Below are 25,068 nucleotides of genomic sequence, written 5' to 3'. Positions count from 1 at the left end.
GTGCCATGTTCCGATATCCAACACGAGGGTCACTACGAAAGTTCTGAGATGTGAGATAACTTACATACTTGGAATTAACTTAACACTTACATTTTCTCAAAGTACTCACCATTACACTGTACACACTTCTGCATCCTCGAAAACCACTTTTGGAAGCAGTGTTGCATGTTTTTTTTCTTTAAGTGTTGAAAGTTCATTCTCGTAAGCCCTACTGCTTCTTCAGGGCTGCCACTACTGCTTCTCTTCCCACGCATGCGATCTTTGATCCTGGGAAACAGAAGAATATCACACGGGGCCAGGTCAGGGCTATACGGCGAATGAGTCATAAGTTTGACCTCCTTAGATTCTAAAACCTGAATTGTGATGTTGGCCGTGTGTGCGGACGCGTTGTCATGATGAAGCAGGATCCCACGCAATCCAGTTCTTGGACGCCGTTCCCGAAGCTTCTGGAACACTTTTGCTAGACAAATAGTGGTGTACCACTGAGCAGTAACAGTCCTTTGTTCTTCAAGTGGAACAGTTGCAACATGGCCAGATTTGGAGAAGAAAGTTGCGACCATCATCTTCCCCACACTTCGCGGTCGCTTCACTTTCGTGGGTGGATTTTCGTCTGGAAAGATTCGACTGGCGTTTATTTTCAGGGTCAAATTGATAGATCCAAGTCTCATCACCAGTAACAATGTCAAGACGCGTCGAGAATTACCTCTGTCAAATCTTGCACGCATTTTCTCACACCATTCCACACGCATACGCTTCTGCTGTTCAGCAAAGTGTGACACCCAACGGGATGAAACGTTCCTGAGCCGAAGATGATCATGAAGAATTTTTGTTACTGCTGGCGATCCAATGTTCACTGTAGATTCAAAGTCCTTGAAAGTTGTTCGAGGATTTTCTCGAAACATTTGTTCCACAGAGGCAATGTTTTCATCTGACACAGCTGTTGCCGGACGTCCAGCTCTCTTTTCATCTTTAAGCAGTGTCCGGCCTCTTCTGAATTCACCAAACCACCGAAAAATTGTAGCACCGGAAGGAGCAAGGTCCCCAAATGCCCCCTGCAAACGGTCAAGGCTTTGTGTCTCGTTCAAACCACTTTTGAAATCGTAAAGGATCATTGCCCGAAAATGTTCCCTTTCGAGCTCCATTCTACACAGCCGAATACTGTTCACATCAACAAACAAGTGAAGGCGATACGGCCACGCCGATAAGCGAGCGAGTTGAAACTTGTTTCGCTTCTTCGCTCTGGATACCACTACCGAATGCAATTGTTGGAATTCAAATACTGTGCCATAACAATGCGTATCTCAAAACTTTCCTACTGACCCTTGTATTATTTGTTCTCTTTACTAAAGGTACTGGAACTATATATTATTTCTCTGATAAGGAGGTTCAGTTTGTGGAGGAACAATACAGGCTGTGTTTTGCTTAAGCGAAGTAGCAAGTTTCTTCAGTCTCAAATAGTGAAACCCAGTCACTGTAATTGGCATATGGTAAGGAAAGAAATTAATTTCATGCACAAGTCGTATTGCATATTTCATTGGTTACAAATTTTCAATTTAATGTAATGGAAAAGTTCAATCATTATTTTTATTTCGTTTTGAAGACTAAAATGTAACTGTCGTAAATGTTGATAGAAAAAAGTACAAAATTGAATTTTTATCTGTACTTTGTATTAGTCCTGTAGTTGCTATTTGTAAATTAGGTTTATGAACGTATGTCTTCACAATAGGGGCGTCATTTAGGGGGAGCAGGGAAGGGCATTTGCCCCCCCTGAGTTTGAGATGTATATAGATTTTATTAATAGAATAATAGTAAATCGGTGAAAAACGCGAAATTTTACTTATATCAAGGGGTCTTGCCCCCCCCCAAGCAAAATCTGAAATGACGCTCCTGCTTCACAATCAAAAAATAATCTGGTACTGCCACCCCCACCCCGGACTGTCATATAGCCTTCATTTCTACGTTATTTGAAAGATAATGGACTGTAGATTTGGAAAATTAATTCAATTTTAATATTAACTTCACTTTGATTATATTAATAGTTTGGCAAACAGTTTTTTTTAATACATATAGAATTTCGAAAGTGAATGTTTCTAGCCTGGTTATCCCGCTTCTCTGAACCCCCACATACTTTAACACAAAAAACACGTATACTTAGTAATTACTTGAGACCTGTGTGAGTGAATCGAGCAATGATGTATCAATACTTTGCTTGCATCAATGGCAATAACACTTTACAGATGACGCGAAAAGCTGGCGCGTTGGCCTTGAAGGGTTAAACGAGAATTACTAACCGAAGCATTCAAAGAAACCACTAATTTTATTTTACAGTCTCTTAGAACATACCTTAAGGTTCAATTTAAAAAAAAAAAGAGCGGCAAGGTAATTGGTCCACCTCACAGCGATAATACGCATTACGTAAGATTAGAAATTTACACAAAAAATTAACTATTTTGAAGTATAAGGGTGCGTTTTTCACCCTAATGTACAACAATCTTGATGGTTTTATTATTATTATTATTATTATTATTATTATTATTATTATTAGCTCTACAGACTTACATAAACTTCGGGTAGAAATTTCCAAGTGATACATTGCGCACATACTAAGATATGAATTTTTGTATTAAGCTCTACGAAATATTAGATGGCCTCGAGAACGACCGGGATGCTTGAAATTCTGAAACCATGGTCTCGTATTTTTCACAAACTATTAGGATTTCGGAAGAAAAATTTTACAGGTCTTCATATCATAGTAGTGTTAACAAGTACACGAAGTTCCATTAAAATCTCAATCAGTGAGTGATATTTCGGATTTTTTCTGGATGATCTGACGTGGATTGAGCCGCAAGTGATAAATGGGGTAAATGATATCACTTTTTTTTTTCAAAGTCCTTCTATTTTCAAGTTTTCAAATTAACTCTGAACTATGGTAGTTACATTAAATTTATGCCTTTCTAACCAATCATAAGTTAAACATTAAATGTCTGTTTAATTTCGTGTTTACCCCTCACCACACGAGGTCATTCTCTAATTTCAACATTCACTCAACTTCCATAATTCGTTGGGTATCTACGTCTAAGAATTAGTAACATAGAAATCATCTATAGTAAATACTTTCTAATATGGAACCAATGCTTCCTTCTTACCTATCAGATTGAACGCCAAACTTTCCTCCATACCCATAGGCAGCCTTTGGTCCTTCTTCCAACTGTTTCTGCTTAAGTCGGGCGTCTGCCACAGTCGTTTCCTCCCTTAACTTCTTCATGCTGGAATAAAAGAAAATTAGGATCTAAGCGTGTGAACTGATATTCTCGCATAATTACTATTTTCAGATGTCATATGATTGGAGAATAAATTTTCATCAACATCCTACTCACAACAAATACTAAATTTCACCTTTTAATCTTACTTTACTTGCATCAATTTACAAGAAGAACAAATGTTGATTTTGTGAAATCCTGATTACTAACAGCTTGTATGGTGGTTTAAGTATTATCTGCCTTAGGTTAAGAATACACTAAAGAACACATTACAACAGAAATACGTAAAATACGTCATAGCAGCGAAGCCAGTACCAAGTAGTGCGCTTCTACGTCTGAAAGGATAAAGGGTTATTTATCACAGTTAAGCATGTTCACAGTTATAATCCATTTCTTTAAAATATAAAACTGTTATCTTTTCGTAGAACAAGTGGAAGAATGAGACGTCCCTGTGTGCAATTGTTTGTAAGTTCAAACCGACATAACCGACTGAAAAAGAGGTTCTCAACTCGTTTAAATATGCGTATAAAAATACAGGATGTAAACGAACTATACCGACAACTAATAGAGGTAATTCTTCCCATAGAATTAAGTTTACATGGACTTCTGCGCTGAAGTGCGTAAGTTCCCAGCGAGTCGTTGAAAAGCGTGGAAAAGTTACATTTCAACAGGTGTTATTTCGAGAACGAGAGACCATGAAGTGATAGTTCGTATCAATGAAAAGGAAGGCACATATACGCCATTAAAAAATGCATATTTCAGCAACGTGTAAGGGATACCCTACAGGCATAATTCCCAGACATGCTTTTCTTAACAAAATTATCAGATATGTTCTGAATGAAAGATCGGTAAAGTAGCTAAAAGGTAACCCTTGATGTCAGTGAATACGTAAGGCGTCGGTAACAAGTCAAAAGTATTAGCGACTGCCAATTCCACGATTCCACGTGTTCGGAATTACGCCTGCTTTGATGTATTGTTTCACGCTTATTCGCTTAAAAAATCGTGAAATATACCGTCAAACAATACATGCCAGCGTGTTATTCTGAACATGAGGAACCATGGAACTGGCGGTCTCTCACACTTCCAGCTGGTATTTTATTCGCTGATACCATGGATTACTTTTGGACCACTCTAAGCCCATCTTAAGATACATATGAGAATTCTATTGGGAGCATTTTCGAGAATTATGCCGTAAAGGGAATTTCTTGCACACATTACACATTCCTGAAATATGCATTTTTGGACAGTGAATGTGCGACTTCCTTTAGGCTAATAGTATTATAGACATCTATACGGCCATCTTTGGACGAGAATTTTTATGTATAAATCTTGCTATTTAAAATACCATGTCCAAAAAGCATGCCAGAAAGAACATAACCACACAGAACTTTCAAGACATTCAATCATAAAGAATATATTTATTGCGTTCAAAACTGTCGAACACGCTCGTTCGAACGGTGTTTGAACCATAAAAAATCGATTAATAAATAAAGGAATTAAGTTTAAAATGTGGCGAATTTTTGTAGTTATAATATTATGCTGTAAACTATTTGAAAATTTTCTAACTCAAACATGTAGTTTATTTCAATAAAATTCATTCATCTGTTCGAGAAAGCCAGCGCTTGATATTATACTTATCTCCCAAATAGGTAGATTTTTTGTTCGCCCTAACTTTCTTTTCTTTCACTTAATTCCGATTTTTGCTTGCTCTAATTTTCCTGATTTCTTTTACTTAATTCCGATCTCTTGGGGCACCATTTACTTAACGCTGTTTCCATTTCGTAAGGTCTGTACACGTTTGTATAATTTTCCACTCAGCCTTGGTTTCACTATTTGAATACGAGCTATAGCAATATTCCACACAGCATACTCGCACAATTCTCAATTCTCTGGTTTCTTAATTCTCTAATTTCTCATCCTTGCAACTTTCACAGTGCAGAGACGTCCAGCCAAACCTACACATGAGTCAGAGGTATGAGCACTACAATCGTCTGAGTCGGAGAAGAGAGAGTCCACTTATTTCGCTAAACTGGTTAAATTAAAAATTTAAAAGCCAGCCATTCTTATAAATTGCAACTCCTAACAAAGTTTCAACCTACGCTGTCGGCATCAACCAAGTTTTCTTAGTCTAGCACTTCGCCATCTGGACTACGGCACTAAAGCCAAAAACATGAGAGCTAGATTTGATTTGCACCTTTGACAGGGAGCCCCACTCCAGATCATAAGTGTTGCCAACCTATGGGACAAAAATTACTAAGCTTAGTATAAAAGTATGGACGATGGCAACACCACAAACAAAATTGAGATGTTCGGAAAATAAAAACATACAATTTTAATAAAATTTAAGGATTCTTAAGAGAGTAGCATTTTTCAAAAACAAACACACTTGTAAAAACAATCCTAAATATTTTGATTTGCAATATCTCGGCCATTTTTGTTTTCATTTTCGTGCGATATTTATTACAATTCAAAATTATTCGACATTGCAATAAAATAACAACAGGCATAAATGAGGAATGGAACAATAACTGCTAACAGAATAACAGAAAAATATAATAACTTGAATAAAATCGTAACAATTGCATTAAATAAATTTATGAAATAATTGCGAAAAAATAATTAAGTCAGCAGGGAATATATTTATTAACGTATTTTAAAAATTCAGAAAAGAATTAATAGGAAATTAAGAACGGAATTCTTTGAATGTATTGATGGGTGCATAAGTCTAATGATAAAATTTCTAAAAGCTTAATATTTCGGACATTTACAGATCGAATTTAAATATTTGAAAGAAAACCAATAATGGTTTAAAAACTTTCTGTAAATGTATTGATGGTTGCCTACCTCTACAGATAAAGTACAAGAAGTCTCAATTATATAAACTTTAGTTTATTCAAAGAGCAATCAATAGAGATTCAAGAGCTTATATGCGAATATATTGATCCTCGCGTATTGTTAACAAAATTACATAATCCATTATTTCAGTGCTTTGATTTTTATAACCATAAACACGTCTACAATTTACGTAATTACAAGTTAATTATAAGTGAATATATTGACAGTGGAATCTTCTGTTAACTTCGTCTTCAATTGGAAGTAATAATGATGTGCACCGAAACTTAGTTATTTATAGTTATTCTATGTCTACAAAATTGACGAAAGTGACTAATAGCCATTAATACAGCAGATGTCGAAGTGTCTCTTTTTAGGAACCAATGATGATGACTAGGGGAACCTATAGACTGTTGCGTTTAGTCGAAAAATAAAAATATGTAAAATGTTTGTTAATAAAATCTCCGTTTTAAAATGGCAATAGGTTCGTGTGATACTCGTAACCGGGTGACCTTGGCAATACCTCTTGTGGAAGTGCGCAAACTTTCCGCTGTGTGTCGCTAGTTGTCGCTGCAGCCAGCTGCTTGCTGCTTAGCCAGCGGACGGCGTATTTTCACTTAGGTACTGCAGGAGTAGAGTTCGAAACAAGATAATGGGAATTGTGAAATGGAGGTGGTGATATTTAAACTACGAAGACAGGAAACCATTGTATTATGGCTGTAAGGGGACTGAAGCAGAAATCTGACCACTAAATTGCTCAGGAACAAAAACAGGTTTGGAGACTGGAAAAAAAAGAAGGGAAAGAAAATGAATGAAGTAGTTTCTGGTATGTATGGTAATTTGTTATATTAGAATTAGTAACTTCCATTTCACTTTCCTTATTGTCTCGTATGAGAAAAAAAAGCAATAAAGGAAAGAAACTTTGAATTGGTCACCTTATATAACCAGTTAATGCCTTGGTTGGACTGTATGAATGAGAACCTTTTGATGTTTGCTTTTAACTATAAATTAAAATTTTAGTAGCTAACCTTGGTCATTCATATTGGGTAGAAAATTCCTATATTATTTAACGTTTTGATAAGAATACTTTATTGCGTTTAAAGTGGGGATTTTATATCTAAAGATTCGAGTGTCAAACAAATCCTTGAAAAAAAAGTTAATGTGTGTTACTTTTCACATTGGATGTTATATTTGAGAATTGATTTACTTCAAGGGAGAACTTTCGTTATTAAATTTCGTACATGTTATTTGTTACTGAATTACACTAAATAAAGTTTGTTAGTTGTTATTTGAAATTGGGATTTGCAGTGATTTGGAACAGATACGAACCTATTCAACCCTTCTATGGTAACTATCGCGCTCACTCGATGTGTGGACGTTAATTGTCAGTACTGGTTGTTTTATTTTCGGGAATTATTTTGCAGTAAAGAAATTTAAAGCTATTTATATTCCTAGTGGGTAAAACAGATAGAACTGGGAATTGGCGGATACATGGAATTATATCTGTGTATTTCATTACGCAACACATATATAATTTAACACATATGTAATTTAAATAAGGTACCTAAGTGAAAATACGAGTGCCAAAATATTTGAAGGGTTTTCATGAATAGGCTTTATCTCTCTGAAAGTTTCTGTATAGCAGAGTTTCTGTGGAAGGATTTCCTCCTTAATGCTTTATTGGCATTTTGTTTATTGCAATTGGTACTGTTTGTATATAGACGTTAATGTGTTCGTACCTCTTGCATTGTTTATGGTAGGTTGCTAAATGCGTAAAACTGATAGTTACGGAAGTCGCATGCTAATGTGGGAGGAAACTTGATGGAGGTATAGTACAGAAACATAATAGATATAAAATTCCCAATTTATTTTGTAGTGTTTATATGTATATATGTAATTCCTCTCTTCCCGCTATATGGTTTTGTATTTAAGTGTAATATGGAGCAGTTTAATTATATGAGGGCTGGTTTTGTAAATGATAATGATCAATCTAGCTCTAGTGGCGATGATTTTTTGGGGGTATCAATATGAAAATCCCTTATTTGAAAATGACCTGAGCGGGAGACAAATTCCTAATTATGATTGTGCTTCTAATATGGGAAGGGGAGCGTCAAATATGAGATAGGGTGGTCGGACCGAAATGGTACCTCCACTAACCCGTCAATTTCAATTCAATTTTTCAAGGCATGCGTCGGATAGCATGTATAAAGTCTTAGTGGAGGAAATTAATAGTTTACCAGTAATTGATGGAGCAAATACAGATTTGACCTTTAAGTTTTTGCTTCGCTTAGTTTTCTCAGGGGACGGGATTTCCCATTGGATTTAGTACTGATCGCTTGTCTTTCTCGAACAAAAGGGGAAATTCAGGAGATGGTACAATCTCTGATTGGAAGTTCCCTCTCATGGGAGACTGTTTGTAGACGAATAATGTTGCGTTTCATCTCTACTATTGCTAGAACTCAATATATGAAGTTATATTTTTACACAACTATGAGTGAAGAGGAAACACTCTAAGACTTTATTGATTCTAAATTATCTATAATTAAGGTTTTGGATATGAATTTTGATGAACATACTATTTGTAGTCTACTTGTAAACATGGTTACTCCTCGAACGCATAAATTTTTAGTTGAGCACGGATTTCCTACTGCTTTTGAAAACTTGTTAACTTTAGTTGCTACGTATGATGCCTTGTTCCGATATAAAAGGGATTATTATAAGTAAACGAACCTTAGGTGACAAACAAAATCAGGTCAAAACACAAAAATCACCTAATATGTTGAAGGCACGTGGCATGCGTAGCTCAGTGGTTCAGGTACCGAAACAAAAATGTTATATTAATCAACCCAGTGTGCATCAGTTAGGTTATGAAGAAGACTCAATTAGTGGAATGCAAATGAGGGAAAACTGTCAGGCTACAAAAGTAAATAGATTTTTAGGTAATAAACAAAAATTTAAACGTCTTCATTCAGATTTAGATAAATTTAATAGAGTACGGGGTGTTCAATCTCAACCACTAACGTGAAAGTAAATGGATTTGGGGAATTACTGAATCAAGTATATCTCATACGCCTGATAAAAGGTTAACGAATTTGATTTCGGTGTTAATTTATATAAAAGGCGAAGCTGTACCTTCTGTAATATACTGGTAGTTGTAACAATTTTATCAGTAAGCGCTGTTTTGAACATTTAAGTAGTATGTGTCGTCTAAAAAGTGAGAATGTGAATTTACAAACTACGGGTCTTGGAAATACTCAGATTCTCGTAAAACAGTGTTCGTATTTACTTCCGCATCGGACGTCAGCAGTTTTGTGAACTGTTTTTTATCATCGAGTCGGACGACTTTGATAACAGTTTTCATACAAAGTATAGCGCTGATATAGACTTACCAAATAACTTATATAGAGTACAAAATCGAAGACTAAGCGTACCTATACAAGATGCCTCCCAGTTGTCGGCAGAAACTGTGCGCTCTTCCCTTTATACTTCTAGGGGAGAGGATCGTGGAAGGCAACCAACATGCAACCTAGGTTCGCTGGAAAGTCTTCTCCTAGTAGTTCTTTGAGTTTTCAACAGCATGGATTACCGGAAGCTTCTGCATCTACGTCACATGGAGCTGTTCCAAAAGAGCCAGACCCCGAGTTGGAGTTTTATGATCATTCGGTTCTTCATCCAGAGAGGATAACCGGGGAAAATATACAAGGTAATTATAAGGTTTCGCCTGAACTTTTACAAATAGATCCTATTTTTCAATAGATCCTATTTTTCAGAAGTATGTTGATAAAATTTTGGATAATTATCAAGATGTGATCTCTGATAAAATAGGTAGTTAAGGACTTTGAATATAAAATAGAAGTAACGGATAATACTTCAATTAGACAACAACCTTATCATCTCCCTACCTTTAAACAAAAAGAATTGGAACAATATATTGAACAACATGAGAAAGATAATATAGTAGAGAGGGTAGATTTTTCACCTTTTACTTCCCCGTGCTTTCTCGTAAAAAAACTCAGATAATAGTAAACGTTTAGTCGTAGCGTATGGAGAAATGAACAAACGTGATTTGTAATAACTTTCCATCTCCTAACATGGAGAATGTTATATCAAGTATTTCTAATCACTCTATATTTAGTAAATTAGATTTACGATCCTCATTCTTCCAGTTGACCTTCACTAAAGATAGTCGTCCTTATACTGCTTTTGTCACAAAAAATAAAATTTATCAATTTAAGGTTTGCCCGATGGGATTTTTCAATAGTCCATTTGTATTAAGTAACTTAACGAATAAGGTACTTGATGGGTCAATTGGAAAGAATTTGGTAATATTCTATGATGATATTCTCCTGTTTAGCTCTAATGTCGAAGAACATAAGAAATTGTTAGAGGATGTTCTCTCCCGTTTAAGAAAATGGGGTATAACCATTTCCCCTAAGAAAACATTTTTGTTTCAACAATCTATAAAGTACTTAGGGTTTCGTTTTTAAAAGGGAACTATGTGTATTGACTCTGACAGAATTAAGGCAATTCAGGATATTTTGAAGCCTAAAAATCGTAAAGGAGTGAATAAAATATGCTCATTTTTTGCATTTTACTCAAAATTTGTAAGAAATTATTCGGAATTGATAGAGCCACTACAGGAATTACGATCTTCTAAACGAATATTTAAGTGGACAAAAGATAATGATATTGCACTTCAAAGATTGAAGGATGAATTTTGTACTCATGTAATTTTGAAAGTCTGATATGAACTCAAGCTTTATTGTCCATTCGGATAGTAGTTTGCATCATTATTCAGGAGTTTTGAGTCAATATGATGAACATGGTAATTTGAGACCTGTTGCTATGTTCTCTAAAGCAATTCCCCCTACAGATTGGAGTAAAAATGTCTGAGTTGGAACTTAAAGCTCTCACTCTTTGCTTAGAACGATTTGAATATTATTTATTCAATCTATTTGTTGTATACAGCGATAGTAAAAGCCTCTCTTGGCTTCTTACAAATCATAAAAGACAACGACGGTAGGGAACTCTTCTGGAGAAACTTGCTCGTTTTAGATTTAGATTAGTCCTTATCCGCACTAAAGTAAATTGTATAGCTGATTTTCTGAGCCGTGTTGGCAATCATTTAGAATTTTATACAAAAGACGCTGATACTGTTGAAGTTGTCAAAGATCATGGTAGAAGTGTAAATGTATCTTTTGTAAATTTTTGGAAGTATCCTGATTTCAGTATATCCTTGAAAGAACACCAAAGGAAAGACCCAGAGCTGCAAGAGATTATGCCAAGCTCGAAATTAAGCAGGAGGTAAGAGGTTACAAATTACAGAATAACATCTTGCTAAAACAAACAAAAGGTAAATCTGGTCAAGGTTTTAGAGCTGTCGTACCTTCTTCTTTAGTAAACAGCATTCTAGAGTATGCTCATAATTCTTTAGTACCGGGAGGTCATATGGGAATTAACGAAACGATTCAAAAGGATGCTTCTCGCTTTACATGGTCAACAATGTATTCAGATATAAAGAACTATGTAAATATTTGTGAAATATGTCAGAAATGTAAAGATAAAACTAAGAAATCTATGGGAAATTATTATACTAGAAAGGTTAAACATCCGAATTACATTTGGCACATTGACGTAGCTGGGCGTCTTCCTAACAGTTCAGGATATGAGTTTATTTTGATTGTAACAGATGCTTTCAGTAGATTTGTGTTTTTAGAACCTTTGAGACAATTAAATTCTGAGACTATTTGTAATAAATTATTAGATCTTTGTCTGAGATACGGTTTTCCAGGTTGTTTTACACGACGGCGCTTCATACTTCGTATCAGAGTACTTTTCTCAATTTCTGTACTCTTATGGTATTCAGGATGTAAAATTATCCCCTTATAACCCGTCGCCGAATAAGGCGGAAAGAACCGTAAGTTCGGTGACGAATTTAATTCGTGCATACGTTGATAAGTCACAAAGGGAATGGGCCCAATTGTTAACCAAAATCGCGTTCACTATCAACATTAGCATGAATGAGATGACTGGTTATTCACCTAGTGAGATTTATATGGGGAGAAAGTTTTATCATCCTCTTGACATTAAATGGTTATTAGATGTAGAAATTTTGGACGATAACCTAAATAAAGATGAGAAATTTGCCATTATCTTTAATATTATTCAGAATTCCTGGAAATGTAGTGAAATAATTTACTCTCAGAAACATTCCTGTTAATATACATGTAGGAGATCTGGTCTTAGTTAAAAGAATGTTGAAATTGTCCGTGGAAAAACTCAACCAAAAATTGCTCCTCCTTGGGATGGTCATTTGAGATGTTGAGTAAACCTACACAGAACACTGTGTGGTTAAGAAGTATAGAAAATCCAAATATTAGGTTGAAACGCCATGTATCCTTTTGTAAAATCTTTAATGTTCCTCCTAATGCTCACGGTAATGATAATTAAGGTACTTTATATATACTTGAGTTACTTGGTCTTTGTAATATTTACTGTTATATATCTTCTTGTTGGAATTCTTGTTGTGTTTGTTTTATTCTGTTTTTTTCTGCAGGAAAATCTTCATTATTGTTAAGGGCTAGGAGTTGTGGAGGTAGAGCCCATCATCATCATCCTGTTCGACGCATGGTTGTCGATATGTATTGAAGTGGATAATCAAAAGTTTGTAAGAGGATTAACCATATATTAATCTTGAAGGAAATTTGGTAATGTACAAATTATATTTATTTTTCTCCTCTTGGTTAGTATAATAATGTTGTTTACCCTCTTCGGGGAGGGGGAAATTAATGTGTTGCTTTTAGTCGAAAAATAAAAAGTAAAATGTTTGTTAATAAAATCTCCGTTTTAAAATGGCAATAGGTTCGTGTGATACTCGTAACCGGGTGACCTTGGCAATACCTCTGGTGGAAGTGCGCGAGCTTTCCGCTGTGTGTCGCTAGTTGTCGCTGCAGCCAGCTGCTAGCTGCTTAGCCAGCGGACGGCGTATTTTCACAGGTACTGCAGGAGTAGAGTTCGAAACAAGATAATGAGAATTGTGAAATGGAGGTGGTGATATTTAACTACGAAGACAGGAAATCATTGGATTATGGCTGTAAGGAGACTGAAGCAGAAATCTGACCACTAAATTGCTCAGGAACAAAAACAGGTTTGGAGACTGGAAAAAAAAGAAGGGAAAGAAAATGAATGAAATAGTTTCTGGTATGTATGGTAATTTGTCAATAGAATTAGTAACTTCCATTTCACTTTCCTTATTGTCTCGTATGAGAAAAAAGAAGCAATAAAGGAAAGAAACTTTGAATTGGTCCCTTTATATAACCAGTTAATGCCTTGGTTGGACTATATGAATGAAAACCTTTTGATGTTTGCTTTTAACTATAAATTAAAATTTCAGTAGCTAACCTTGGTCATTCATATTGGGTAGAAAATTCCTATATTATTTAACGTTTTGATAAGAATACTTTATTGCGTTTAGAGTGGGGATTTTATATCTAAAGATTCGAGTGTCAAGCAAATCCTTGGAAAAAAGTTAATGTGTGTTACTTTTCACATTGGATGTTATATTTGAGAATTGATTTACTTCAAGGGAGAACTTTCGTTATTAAATTTCGTACATGTTATTTGTTACTGAATTACACTAAATAAAGTTTGTTAGTTGTTATTTGAAATTGGGATTTGCAGTGATTGGGAATAGATACGAACCTATTCAACCCTTCTATGGTAACTATCGCGCTCACTCGATGTGTGGACGTTAATTGTCAGTACTGGTTGTTTTATTTTCGGGAATTTTGCAGTTAAGAAATTTAATGCTATTTATATTCCTAGTGGGTAAAACAGCTAGAACTGGAAATTGGCGGATACATGGAATTATATATGTGTATTTCATTACGCAACAAAATCAAGAAGAAGCAATTGCATACCTTTAAAATAAATAACAGATTCCAACTAACAGAACCCTTTCCTATTACAAACAGCACAAATTTGCATAATACCAGATTAACTTTTAGGTTTTGAACGTAAAAAGTTTTAACAAAATTTTAAAAACTCCTTTACATGGATTTTTACCACCCCTTCCTGTGTAGTTTTAACATGTAAATCACCTAAGCATGTAGCATGACCGATTAAGGGTTTTTTTCCTGGTAGTCCAGGTTTATGGCCCTCTATCAAAGCTCGAGAAGTTAAAAAATTTTCTTGCGCTTTCCTATCCTCTTGTTCACCCTCCTTTCTTTCTATTTTCGCGTTTGATGTCTTTCGATAAAGATGGAGGCCGCGGAAAACAGACTCCCCACCGACAGATACTACAGACTATTAACATGTAGACGGATGGTTGATACTTTACGCTCTCAATAGCGCGGGTTTTCTCGAGAGGCGCTAGCAGTTCTAGATTTTGCTTGTTATTCTTGTTCTTTAATTAGATGGGACACGGTGGCACAGTCATTAGCCTTCCCCTGGTCTAGCGGCTAGAGCGTGCCTTTGGTGTACGTGGTCCCGAGGACGATTCATGGTGGAAGAGCATTGGGAATCGTAACTGTCTTCCATGTTTGTGTTCGTGTCCCTGTTCTTAAAGTTAATAGAAAAAGTAAAATAATGATTACTAGTATATTAAACAAAAATTACAGATTTGCATTATTTTCCTTTTTAAAAGAAATGTCTCTGTTTCCAACATCGGCTTCCTTGTTCTTACCTTGTCTGGCATCTGCTTCATATTAGGCATAGTATTGGGAGACAGAGAGCGAGAGACATTGGCAGGGTAGGTGTTGAGACATTGCAACCCCACAAATGTGGGCAACAGATGGTTGGAGGGAGGAAAGAATACTGTTTGAAAATCCAGCATGAGAACTTCAAAGAATCTGCTGAACTGCACTCCTATTGAGTGAATACACTATACTGTCACTGATGTGGCGCACTTACTAGGAAACACATTCACTATTTTCGTATAAAATTCGTTAAGATCCTTTATTTCGGACAACACCATAATAGGAGCTATTTCACTGTCGACTTCACGAATATTACCTTCCGTTACACTTTTCCTCTCTGTACAAGAGAGACTTTACCACTAGGTCCATGAATTTTAACACGCAAGTTACTTCCCTTAAGATCAATAACACTATATAAATTTTCTAAAAAAAAGTATGCATCTAATATCACATCCTCGTGTAAGTAAGCCAACACGCATAAAAATTCAACTGACACCTCGATATTTTGAATTTGTACTGGTAAAATAACTATTCCTTTTATATTTTTTTCTTTGGTAAAATAAGTTATATTTTTCTTTCTCCCTAAGAAATCACACAAAACGATAATTTCTCTCTTTTTCAAATATACGTTCGTAAAACATTGTCACCTCACGAAAAATCTTATATCGAAGTAGGCATAATTCAGATCCATTGTCTAACAAACGTATCTTAGGCTGTTCGTTTAACAAAAATTTTCACTCTCATTGTATTATGCCCTAATTCTCAGGTAATGGCAACTACATCGTTGCCTACGTTAACCATGTCATCAACTTGAATATTGTTCTCATTGCGTATATTAGGAAAAGTAATGTGATTAACATGATTATATTTCCTGCCCTTGGTAATCAAGTGGGAGCGCCACTAGTTTAAAGGCATATCACTGTTCATTTTTTTCTGTCAATATGTCAACTGGCGCTGCTGTACACTAACATTTACACTGCCAAAACTCTTGGTACCAGTTACCGTTTTGATTCGAAGCACTTGGAGTATTCTCTGTACTAGACGGATTTTCCTATGCTCTGTCCCAAACTGATCACTTCTGTTTTCAATAACAATGTAGTTTCTTTCCTCAAAATTTGGCTGTGAATAATCATTTCCATTCGGATTATATTTTCGATTAAAATTACAACTTCGTCTATTGAATTCCTTCTTCCAATCTTGTCTGAAATTTGAACAAGAATTTATATCACCATTTGCACCTTGATTCGTTTATACGTTGTTCACACTTGAACCACTTTGCTGTTCAGGTTTGTTACGCTGACTGTCCTGCATATTACTTATGCCACATAACCTTTCTATAGATTGTATACCCGCAAGAAACTGATTAATATTATTGCGCAACGAAGCAATCATTGCTAACTGATATCACTTTAATAACAAAGGAATAATATGCGACATTGGTGTAGTAGGATTCTGATACTCCTCCAAAGCTTGAATTTGATTGAAATGTTCAGTCACAAAATCAGTAGCACTTGAATATCGCTTCAGATCAAAAGGAACAAAACGCAAATTTCGAAGCCGCGTAGCTTTCAATAAAGAACTTTCAAACGCATTCTGAAACTGCACTACAAGCTCTTGAAATGTTTGATACTTTTTGCCGTGTAAACCACTTCGGCACACTATCTTTCAATAAAAAGTGATGAAACTGCTGAATATTCACTTTGTGGCACCGGCGAATGACATTTCTCTCCCAAAATTTTCTAAAAATTCTCTCGCACTTCCTTTCACAAGGTTACCAGAAAATGCAGTAAGTTGTTTGATATCAGCTAAACTTAATGAAAACTACTTTCCCTTGCACCATAATTATATTTCACACGCTTAACATATGGGCTTTCTTGTTCGACTTTCTTCGGTGGCACTTATGCCTTTGCATGCGAAACTAATCACTTCTCTATCGGACGCCATTAATGAATCTCTATTTGACTTCCACGTTTTACTTTCAAAAATGGACTTAACTGTCCCACAGATTTAACACTTTCAGATGCCTTATTTCCATTTAATAACTCCATTCGTGACACTAGCATTGTTAGCACTCCACTTCTTGCCGAACCTGATCACTTCGCTGACTAGTACGTAAGCACGTTTCAAAACACTGGCGATGTAATTTTCCCTGTTCATCGCACACTTGAGTTGTGACTCGCATTTCTGCAGTCTAATTTCACGAAAACCGTCAATACGCTTCAAAAGTCGGAATCTTTTATCGCACTCACGTTCCTTGTCATTGCACCTCTTCCAATTGTTCTCTATCATTAACTTGCCACGCAGTTTTCTTAATTGTGTTTTTGACTGCACAACACTTTGACGCACTCCCTTTTTATTACTCAAGAACTTCACTTTCACTGTCTTAATATGATCGGTTAACTCTTGTCGCTCTACAGAAATATACTAGCCCAGTTTCTTGATTTCACCTTTCATTGCTAGCTTCGCTTTATTAAAGCCTATGACAAACATCTTGGCATTTCAGCTAAACGAATGAAACGCAATCTCTGACACGACGTTGCCGAGTGATAAAGGGATGTGGCTATTGCTAAGCAGACGAACTAAAGCGCGATCAGGTGGCAGGGAATAGACGCGGATGTATACAAAATAAACGTGGCCATACCACTGGCCTCTCATTTGCTAGCAGCATTTAAAGGGAACTTGGAGCGCCGCCTTCAAATGTCAAGATGTTTGTCACACCGTTTAATTTCACTTGTCACATTTTTGTACTTGTTAATGTTTTCACGACATTCATTAGCTCGCACGCTAATCTCTTCTTGCACTTGTTTTAGATCATTACATAATGCTTCGTTTACTGCTCTCAATTGTCTACTTAGTCTGTTTGCACACGATACCGACAAAATCGGCCGAGTCCCCGACAATGCCGGTGTCGGTGACAGCGTAATTTGCACACGTTGCCGACAATGTCGGTGGAAACCCCGGCAATATAGGTGTCCGCAATGGTTTGCACAAATGGCCGGCACTGCCGGTGCTGAGATGTAGCTTAGGACGTGAGAGAACATGAATCCAGCTATCAAGAAGAGCAGCGTTTCTCAACAGTTGTGTCGCGACACGTTGGTGTGTCGTGAATACATGTCAGGTATGTCACAAAATTTCCTGATATTTCTGATGATAATATTTCTTTCTCATATTCATGCTTAAGAGTCATAAGTTTCTTTTATGTTAATATGTTTCTGCTCAAGTGTTTCACGTAATTTGTTATTTGAGATTTGTATCTCATAGTCATTTCATAATACAGTACAAAAGAAAAGTATTGTATATGGTGCCTTCCATTTCAATTCAGGCAGAGCATGTACAATCACCATCTCAGATATTGTTGGAACTTTTTTTTATAGCAACTAGACATGTTTTTAAGAGACCCATATTTTTTTGTTTTGTCGAAAAAAATTTTCCCGCCAAGTAAAGGGCCATCAAAGACGGGGAGTACAATTTATGAATTGTAGAAGACATGGAAAATGGTCAACTTCGGAGCCTCACCATTCGGCTATGGAGACAGGTAGAGTTATGATTTTTGTTGTGGTATGTACATAGGGATATAAATAAACTATATTTTATTATAGTTTTGTTTGCGCATTCGTATCTTTTTGTACATAAATTAATAAATGAACGTCAATTTATCTGAAAAGTCGAAGTTTGCGAATTTTTTTCGAGTACTTCCGGTTAGAATTTTAAAATTCTGTTTTCGCGGTTGGTAAGACCTAGCTACCCGCTTTTCGAAAAAAAAATTGTATCGCTTCTGTGTGCAACCGTTTTGTCGCAAAAAATTCGAGAAATTGTAAGATTTTCAAAAATTGCCATTTTTGGACGCCATTTTCTCGAAAACACCATCTTTTAAAATTCAGATGGTTCAACTTTACATGAATAATAAACACACCAAATACCATTCTCGACCAATGCTTCATGAATTAACTGCAGCCTTTTAAAGTTAGCGAAGTTTCGTTAACTTTGATGTCACAGTTAGCAACACTGGGAACAATAAAAGTCCAATGATTTGATGATGTTTCTGGTTCATATTCATTAAATGAAAAATAAAAGGTTTTCTTAATTTTTTTTCATTATTTTGATCAAGAAGGCTCTCTGAAATAGTAAAATGAGCCTCCCCCTACTCCTCCGTTTCCTTAAACCGAAATAATCTGAGGTGGAAATTACGATTACGAAACACACAAATTTTAAGTTTACTTGAAATGACCATCCAATAAATTCTGATGATCTACAAAAAGCCTCAACTATTACCTCAGTGATGATTTGGAGTGCTCCAGACAAAGTCTCAATTAAGTGCGATGACATTACAGTGATCGAAAAAGGGCAAAAAGTTTGAAAAATCCAAACGTTTTCTTACGCGTTCCAAAGAAATTCACTGACTTTTTAAACAGAACAATCCCAACATAAGAATGGGTCAGTCGGAATTTTACAGTATTTGACTAAGGTGGGTCAGTCCGCAACCTGTGAGGGAAGTGTGTGTGTGTGTGTGTGTGTGTTGTGCAAATTTTAAGTTAGCTGCTACTGCGTTGCTACGAATCAAAGGTGCAGCCTGTATTGAAGCTGTCATGAGTGACATTTTTCTTTAGTAGTATGATCCATAGAAAATGACATCTGTCTTCAAGAATGTGGTGAATGTCCTGGAGTGGAAGGAATAAGTCTGGAGTCTTTAATTATTGATCCTGATGAAAATGAAAGTGTTACGTATGTCATATGGGAAAACAATAATCTCGTTAAAAAACTGTGCAACTTTCTGTTTTCGTATCGTACATTGCTGGATTAACTGTAAGAATTGTAATTCATGACTACATCAAGAATTAATTGCTACCGAAAAGCACCGTATAAAATTTCAAGATACAAATTCTATTTTACTTTAGATGGACTTCACTGAAAACTGAACTGTTATTCTGCAAAGTGAAATTCAAAGTTATCACCGGAATATGGAACAACTGACAGTTTTGTTGTAATAAACGACGATAAAACACACGATTCGGCTCATGTATTCATAGCCATAGACAAGATTCTAAAAATACTCGAAGAACAGCGAAAATATATTTTATAGAAAAAGGTTTGAATACGAGAAAATAAGTTTCTACAATTTCCCAAACCGTGTCAATGATTTCTGATGGTGCTGCATCCCACTTTAAAAATCGCTTTCAGATGTTCGAGATGCAGACAGGTCCGATAAAGCAGTGTTTTTGCAGTGAAACCGGCCATGCAAGGGTTTCTGCGATGGTATTGAAGGGGGAGGTGTAAAGGATGTGGCAACGCGGCATAACCTTAAGCAAAAACAGATACACAGTATTAAAACCGCAGAAGAAAAAAATGAATGAAATCTAAGTTTTACGTCCCACGATTATGCCGGTTAGGCTAAAGAAGACGGTGATTATGAGAAATGAATAAAATGGTGGAATGCAGAGTGGGAGGAAACGGGATAACCCCGAGAAAACCCACGAGCACGGTGTTCTTCCACCAAAAAGCCCACACGGCGCGAGCTGGGATCGAACCAGGGACCCCAAGCACCGGAGGTGAACGCTCTACCACTGGGCCACCGCGTCCCCACTAAAACCGCAGAATAATTCGTGAGTATAGTGCAAGTACAAACTCCGGGTATTACTCTCGTTTTGTTGCCTGGAACTGAATTCGACGACTTCCGGAAGAAAAAAAGGGAAAGTATGCGACCGGTAACTGATATTCAACGAAGTCATCTTTGGCTTTCGGAAAATAGCGAAGTTTTTATGGCAGTAACGAGTCACCATGAACAAACTTCATGCTTCCCCCAAAATCGAACTTCTGCAATTCAAAGTGTAGTTTTAAGAAATCTGCAAAAAGGAACTTTTGTTACATACATATTACATACATATATGTATGATAACCAGTGGTGCGTAGCAGAAATATTATGAACAAATGAATTACGTGAAGTTGAAGTGCTGTTTATGCTTCCACATGGATCTTCAGCATTTGTGACTATCGACAATGTGCTACGCAGGGGCGAACCCAGGACGGACTTCTAGAAGGTGGGGGGTTATACTGCTACTTGGTACTAGGCTAGTCTAGCAAGCGTTACCCCCCACAGCGAACGCGGCCTAAGTGGCTACACGGTAATTTTAGTTTCACCAGAGTTGTAAATCATACTATAAGCCAGTCAGGGTTTGCAGGTCTTTTCTTTTCATTTCCCGCGCCAGAAGTGTAGAATGAGAATAAACTGCTTCAGTTGGTTTCTTGTGAGAAGATATGAAGGTTGTCGAAAAGAATTGGTGTTAGCTGCAGTTTCTTCTTATGTAAAGAAAAAAAGGAAACTAAGTACAGACAAAGTAAACGACCAAAACAGCTTACTTTATCTTAATCAAACTTGGAAAACAATTCAGTTGGTGTTAGATTGTTGCTTTTTCAATTTATTCCTACATCCATATTAATCTGTGTATCTGTATAAAAAGGATGTGTATGTATGTTAGGAATGGTATAGAGACGAGATGAAACTCAATACACTCTCGGTCTCGTCTCGAGTCGAAAAACATCGTATTAGTCTCGGTCTCGTTTTCATCAATATATGGAGCTCCTTCGTGACTAAGCGTTAAGCGTACGTGTCTTTGGCGTGGTAGATCTGGATTCGATTCTAGGCAGGGCGTTATGTGGTTAGGGTCCCACGTTGAGCTGTAGTTCACGTCTGAAGTAGCCTCGTTGATATAGTCGAAAGAGACGGAGCAAGAGGCATTTTTTTCTAACATATCCTCTGTATCGAAAACAAATATTAGACCCCAATCAATAAATTCCAACATTTACACTACTTTATACTTTACTAGCTATGCACGTGCCTTTGGAGAATAGGGTTCCGGATTCGAATCCTGTGGGAGATCATTGAAAAGTTTCAGCGCATAAAGGTTCTTTAGATTCCACCTTAAACTGTAGGTTCACATCTCGTATAGCTTCGCTGCTGAAAGGACCGCTAAATTCCAAGCCACCAAGTATAAAATTTACATCATGATATTTTTAACCAATTCTCTGGTTTAATCTTTTAATTTTTTTCTTCTCATGATTTTGGCTAATTCTGAAATTCCTACTCTCTACCAATTTCAGCACCTTATTTTCAGTTTCAGAACAAAGTTGATAAAACACGAGCAGTTGCAGTTAAAAATAAATAAATAAAATAAAATTACATACCTTTCCCAGGAATATTTCTAACAAGGGAACCTTCCGAAAATGATAGCTGCAGTGAAAGGTGTGGCCTATGCCAATTGAAAGAGCTGTAACAGAGATGAGCATTAACAAAAAATTAGCTGCCCATAGCAATAGGCTCAAGAAATATAAGGGGTGGAAGTTCGGGAAACAGCAAGGCTGGACAAGGGGGAAAAAACAAAAAAGGGGGGGCACGGCAAAATACAATTCTGACAAGTGATGTATAGAAAGAGACTTGCCACAATAGGGAACAAATGAAGGCTACCAGTGGGGTTAACAGTGTTGCCAACTACAATGAAAAGTACATGTTTTGCAAAGAGCACTATATGAAGTGAGTGCAATATTCAGTGTCAACCTGTCATGTAGAACATAAGATATGGCGTGTCTAATCAGTGGTACAATCTAACAAAAGAAAATAGAAAAAACAGAAGTACGAAAAATACGGAAAAAACGGAGTTGGCCATAATGCGCCACATTTGATCAGGGGCTGTACATATTAGAATGAACAAAACAAGAAGCACCGAATATGCAGGAAACCGACGTACCTAGAGTCGAAAAGAAAAACGAGTTCCAAAGTTGGCAAGACTGGCCATGGACATCCAGACAAGTCTAATATAGTTAGGCCACTCGCTTCAGAAAAAGAAAATTCCGGCAACGGGCATCACTCGGAATGCATCAATGTTAGAGTGATTGAGGGAATGTCAAGTCGGGGAACATGAAATGGTTGGGTTGAGCCAACAACCGATAATGGAAGTAGTGAACATTATGTCATGGTTGGGTCGTATGTGGGAATATGCAGGGTGTCCCACCAAACTTTGTGACCTGAAAGATTTGCGAAACGAACAAAAATGTGACGGACCCAGTTGTCCAGGAATGTACCAATGTCAGGGGCTGATAAAAGTCTGTGAGAAGCAAGTGCCCCTAGGATCCCCAACATAGGGCCCCAGGAGCCAACTTCAAATTTTCAAATGGAAACAGGAACCGAGTGTTACCTCTCTCGATTGATCATGGAATGTGCAACAACATATATAGGAAACATTTGCTATATGAAGCATGTTTTTCAAAATGGCCGCCACAAATATATGCTGTCTTAACATGGCATCGAACAATGTGATCTCAAATTGCTGCGAAGCGAAAAGAGATGTTGCAAATCCAATTGCACAGGAATGTACTCATGTCGAGGGCCAAGAGAACTTTGTAAGAAGCAAGTCCCCCAGGGCCCCCATCATAAGGCTCAAGGGGGTCAACCGCAACATTTCAAATGGGAACAGGGGCGGATGATATTTCTCTGGATAGATACAACACCGTCTATAAAAAAAAACATTTGCTATATAAAGCACGGGTTTCAAAATGGCCGCCAAAAATGCACGCTGTTCTTGTCACCCAGCAGATATTTTTGGCGGCCATTTTGAAATCCCATATAGTAAATATTTCTGATATGCGTTGTTGCATATTCCAAGATTTATCGAAAGAAATATAACTTTACCGATGGTGCTATTTGAAATTTTTAAGTTGGCCCCTGGGACCCTATGATGGGGGACTTGGGGGCACTTGCGTCTCACAAAAGTTTGTCGCCCGCTGACATGGGTACATTCCTGCACAACTCGATGTCACATTTTTTTCGCTTTGAAACTATTTCAGTCGCAGAGTTAGGTGGGATACTCTGGATATATCATATAGGCGGTGATAGTACTGCAGACAGCAACACACAGCGGATCAAGTCTTTGATTATGTTTGCTTTCTACAGGTGTGGATATGTGATAGAAAGACCACCAAAGGTTCCGACACCTCTAGAGTACTGTTTCGAGACATTCACAGGCGATCATTGTACCATGTGTGACGGATTGGCAATATTCTGCTGTGCTCACTGCAAATGTATCTTCTGTTTGGACCATAGTCTCATCGAACAATTGCACGTACAATGTGGACAAGCATGTACAAATGATGCGAAGGCTAATGCCTGTTGCCGGAATTTCCTTTTTGTGAAGCGAGTGGCCTAACTATATTAGAATTGTCTGGATTTTCATGGCCAGTGCTGCCAACTTTGGAACTCTTTTTTCTTTTCGACTCTAGGTACGTCGGTTTCCTGCATAGTTGGTGCTTTCTTGCTTTGTTCATTCTAATATGCACAGCTCGTGATAAAAATGTGGCGCATTATGACCAACTTCGTCTTTTCCATATTTTTCGTACTTCTGTTTTTTCTATTTTCTTTTGTTATATTGTACCACTGATTAGACACGTCATATCTTATGTTCTACATGACAGATTGACACTGAATATTGCACTCACTTCATATAGTGCTCTTTGCAAAACATGTACTTTTCATTGCAGTTGGCAACACTGTTAACCCCACTGGCGGCCTTCATTTGTTCCATATCGTGGCAAGTCTCTTTCTATACATCACTTGTCAGCATTGTATTTTGCCGTGCCCCCCCTTTTTTTTTTGTGGAATTTGCACTTTTACCCCTTGTCCAACCTTGCAGTTTCCCGAACTTTCACCCTTTATATTTCTTGAACCTATTTCTATGGGCAGCTAATTTTTTGCGAATGCTCATCTCTGTTACAGCTCTTTCAATTGGCATAGGTCACATCCTTCACTGCAACTATCATTTTCGGAAGGTTCCCTTGTAAGCTGCATGGAAAGAAATGTCTGGAAACTGAAACATTATGTGTTTGTTTTACAAAACTAAATTTCAAAATAATTCGGCAACGTAGTTTTTCGGTCATTTCAAAGACTCGAAAGAGAATAAGATGTATTGAATCCCAATTTAAAATTACGGTCTTTGCTGTTTAAAACATTTTCGATATACCTAAGTACCAAACTATTAGAGGTGGCATTTTCCGCCTTTCTCTTGTGCACACATCTTTGGCTTAGACCATCTAAGGGCAACTGTTCCATCATCTAACATACCCACCCCATAAAATGCCGCATAGCCGGCCCTGGCCCTTTCGGGCTGTTGCGCCTTAAGGTTTGGTATATATTAGGTTTATTGGAAGTTGGCACAACTGTAACGAAGTATTTATTATTATTATTATTATTATTATTATTATTATTTATAGTGAACATACAATTTAGCTCGATGTAG

At 36.8% G+C, this 25,068-nt stretch overlaps 1 protein-coding gene across 3 annotated transcripts in view; it reads right to left on the bottom strand.

The window, feature by feature from the left end:
• The window catches only part of Cortactin (cortactin), a 773,732-nt gene that overhangs the window by 584,029 nt on the left and 164,635 nt on the right, over nt 1–25,068 (bottom strand). For all 3 annotated transcript variants that reach the window (XM_081752063.1, XM_081752064.1, XM_081752065.1), the window contains one exon: nt 3,147–3,266. In XM_081752063.1, coding sequence (XP_081608189.1) covers nt 3,147–3,266 — 120 coding nt within the window. The remainder of the gene's footprint in view (nt 1–3,146; nt 3,267–25,068) is intronic.

The sequence above is a fragment of the Thermobia domestica genome, chromosome 3 (genome assembly GCF_964235325.1).
Source record: "Thermobia domestica chromosome 3, izTheDome1.hap1.1, whole genome shotgun sequence".
In the NCBI taxonomy this organism is placed as follows: Eukaryota; Metazoa; Arthropoda; class Insecta; order Zygentoma; family Lepismatidae; genus Thermobia; species Thermobia domestica.
The sequence above is the reverse complement of the archived record's forward strand: the minus strand, read 5'-3'. Positions and strand labels throughout refer to the sequence as shown.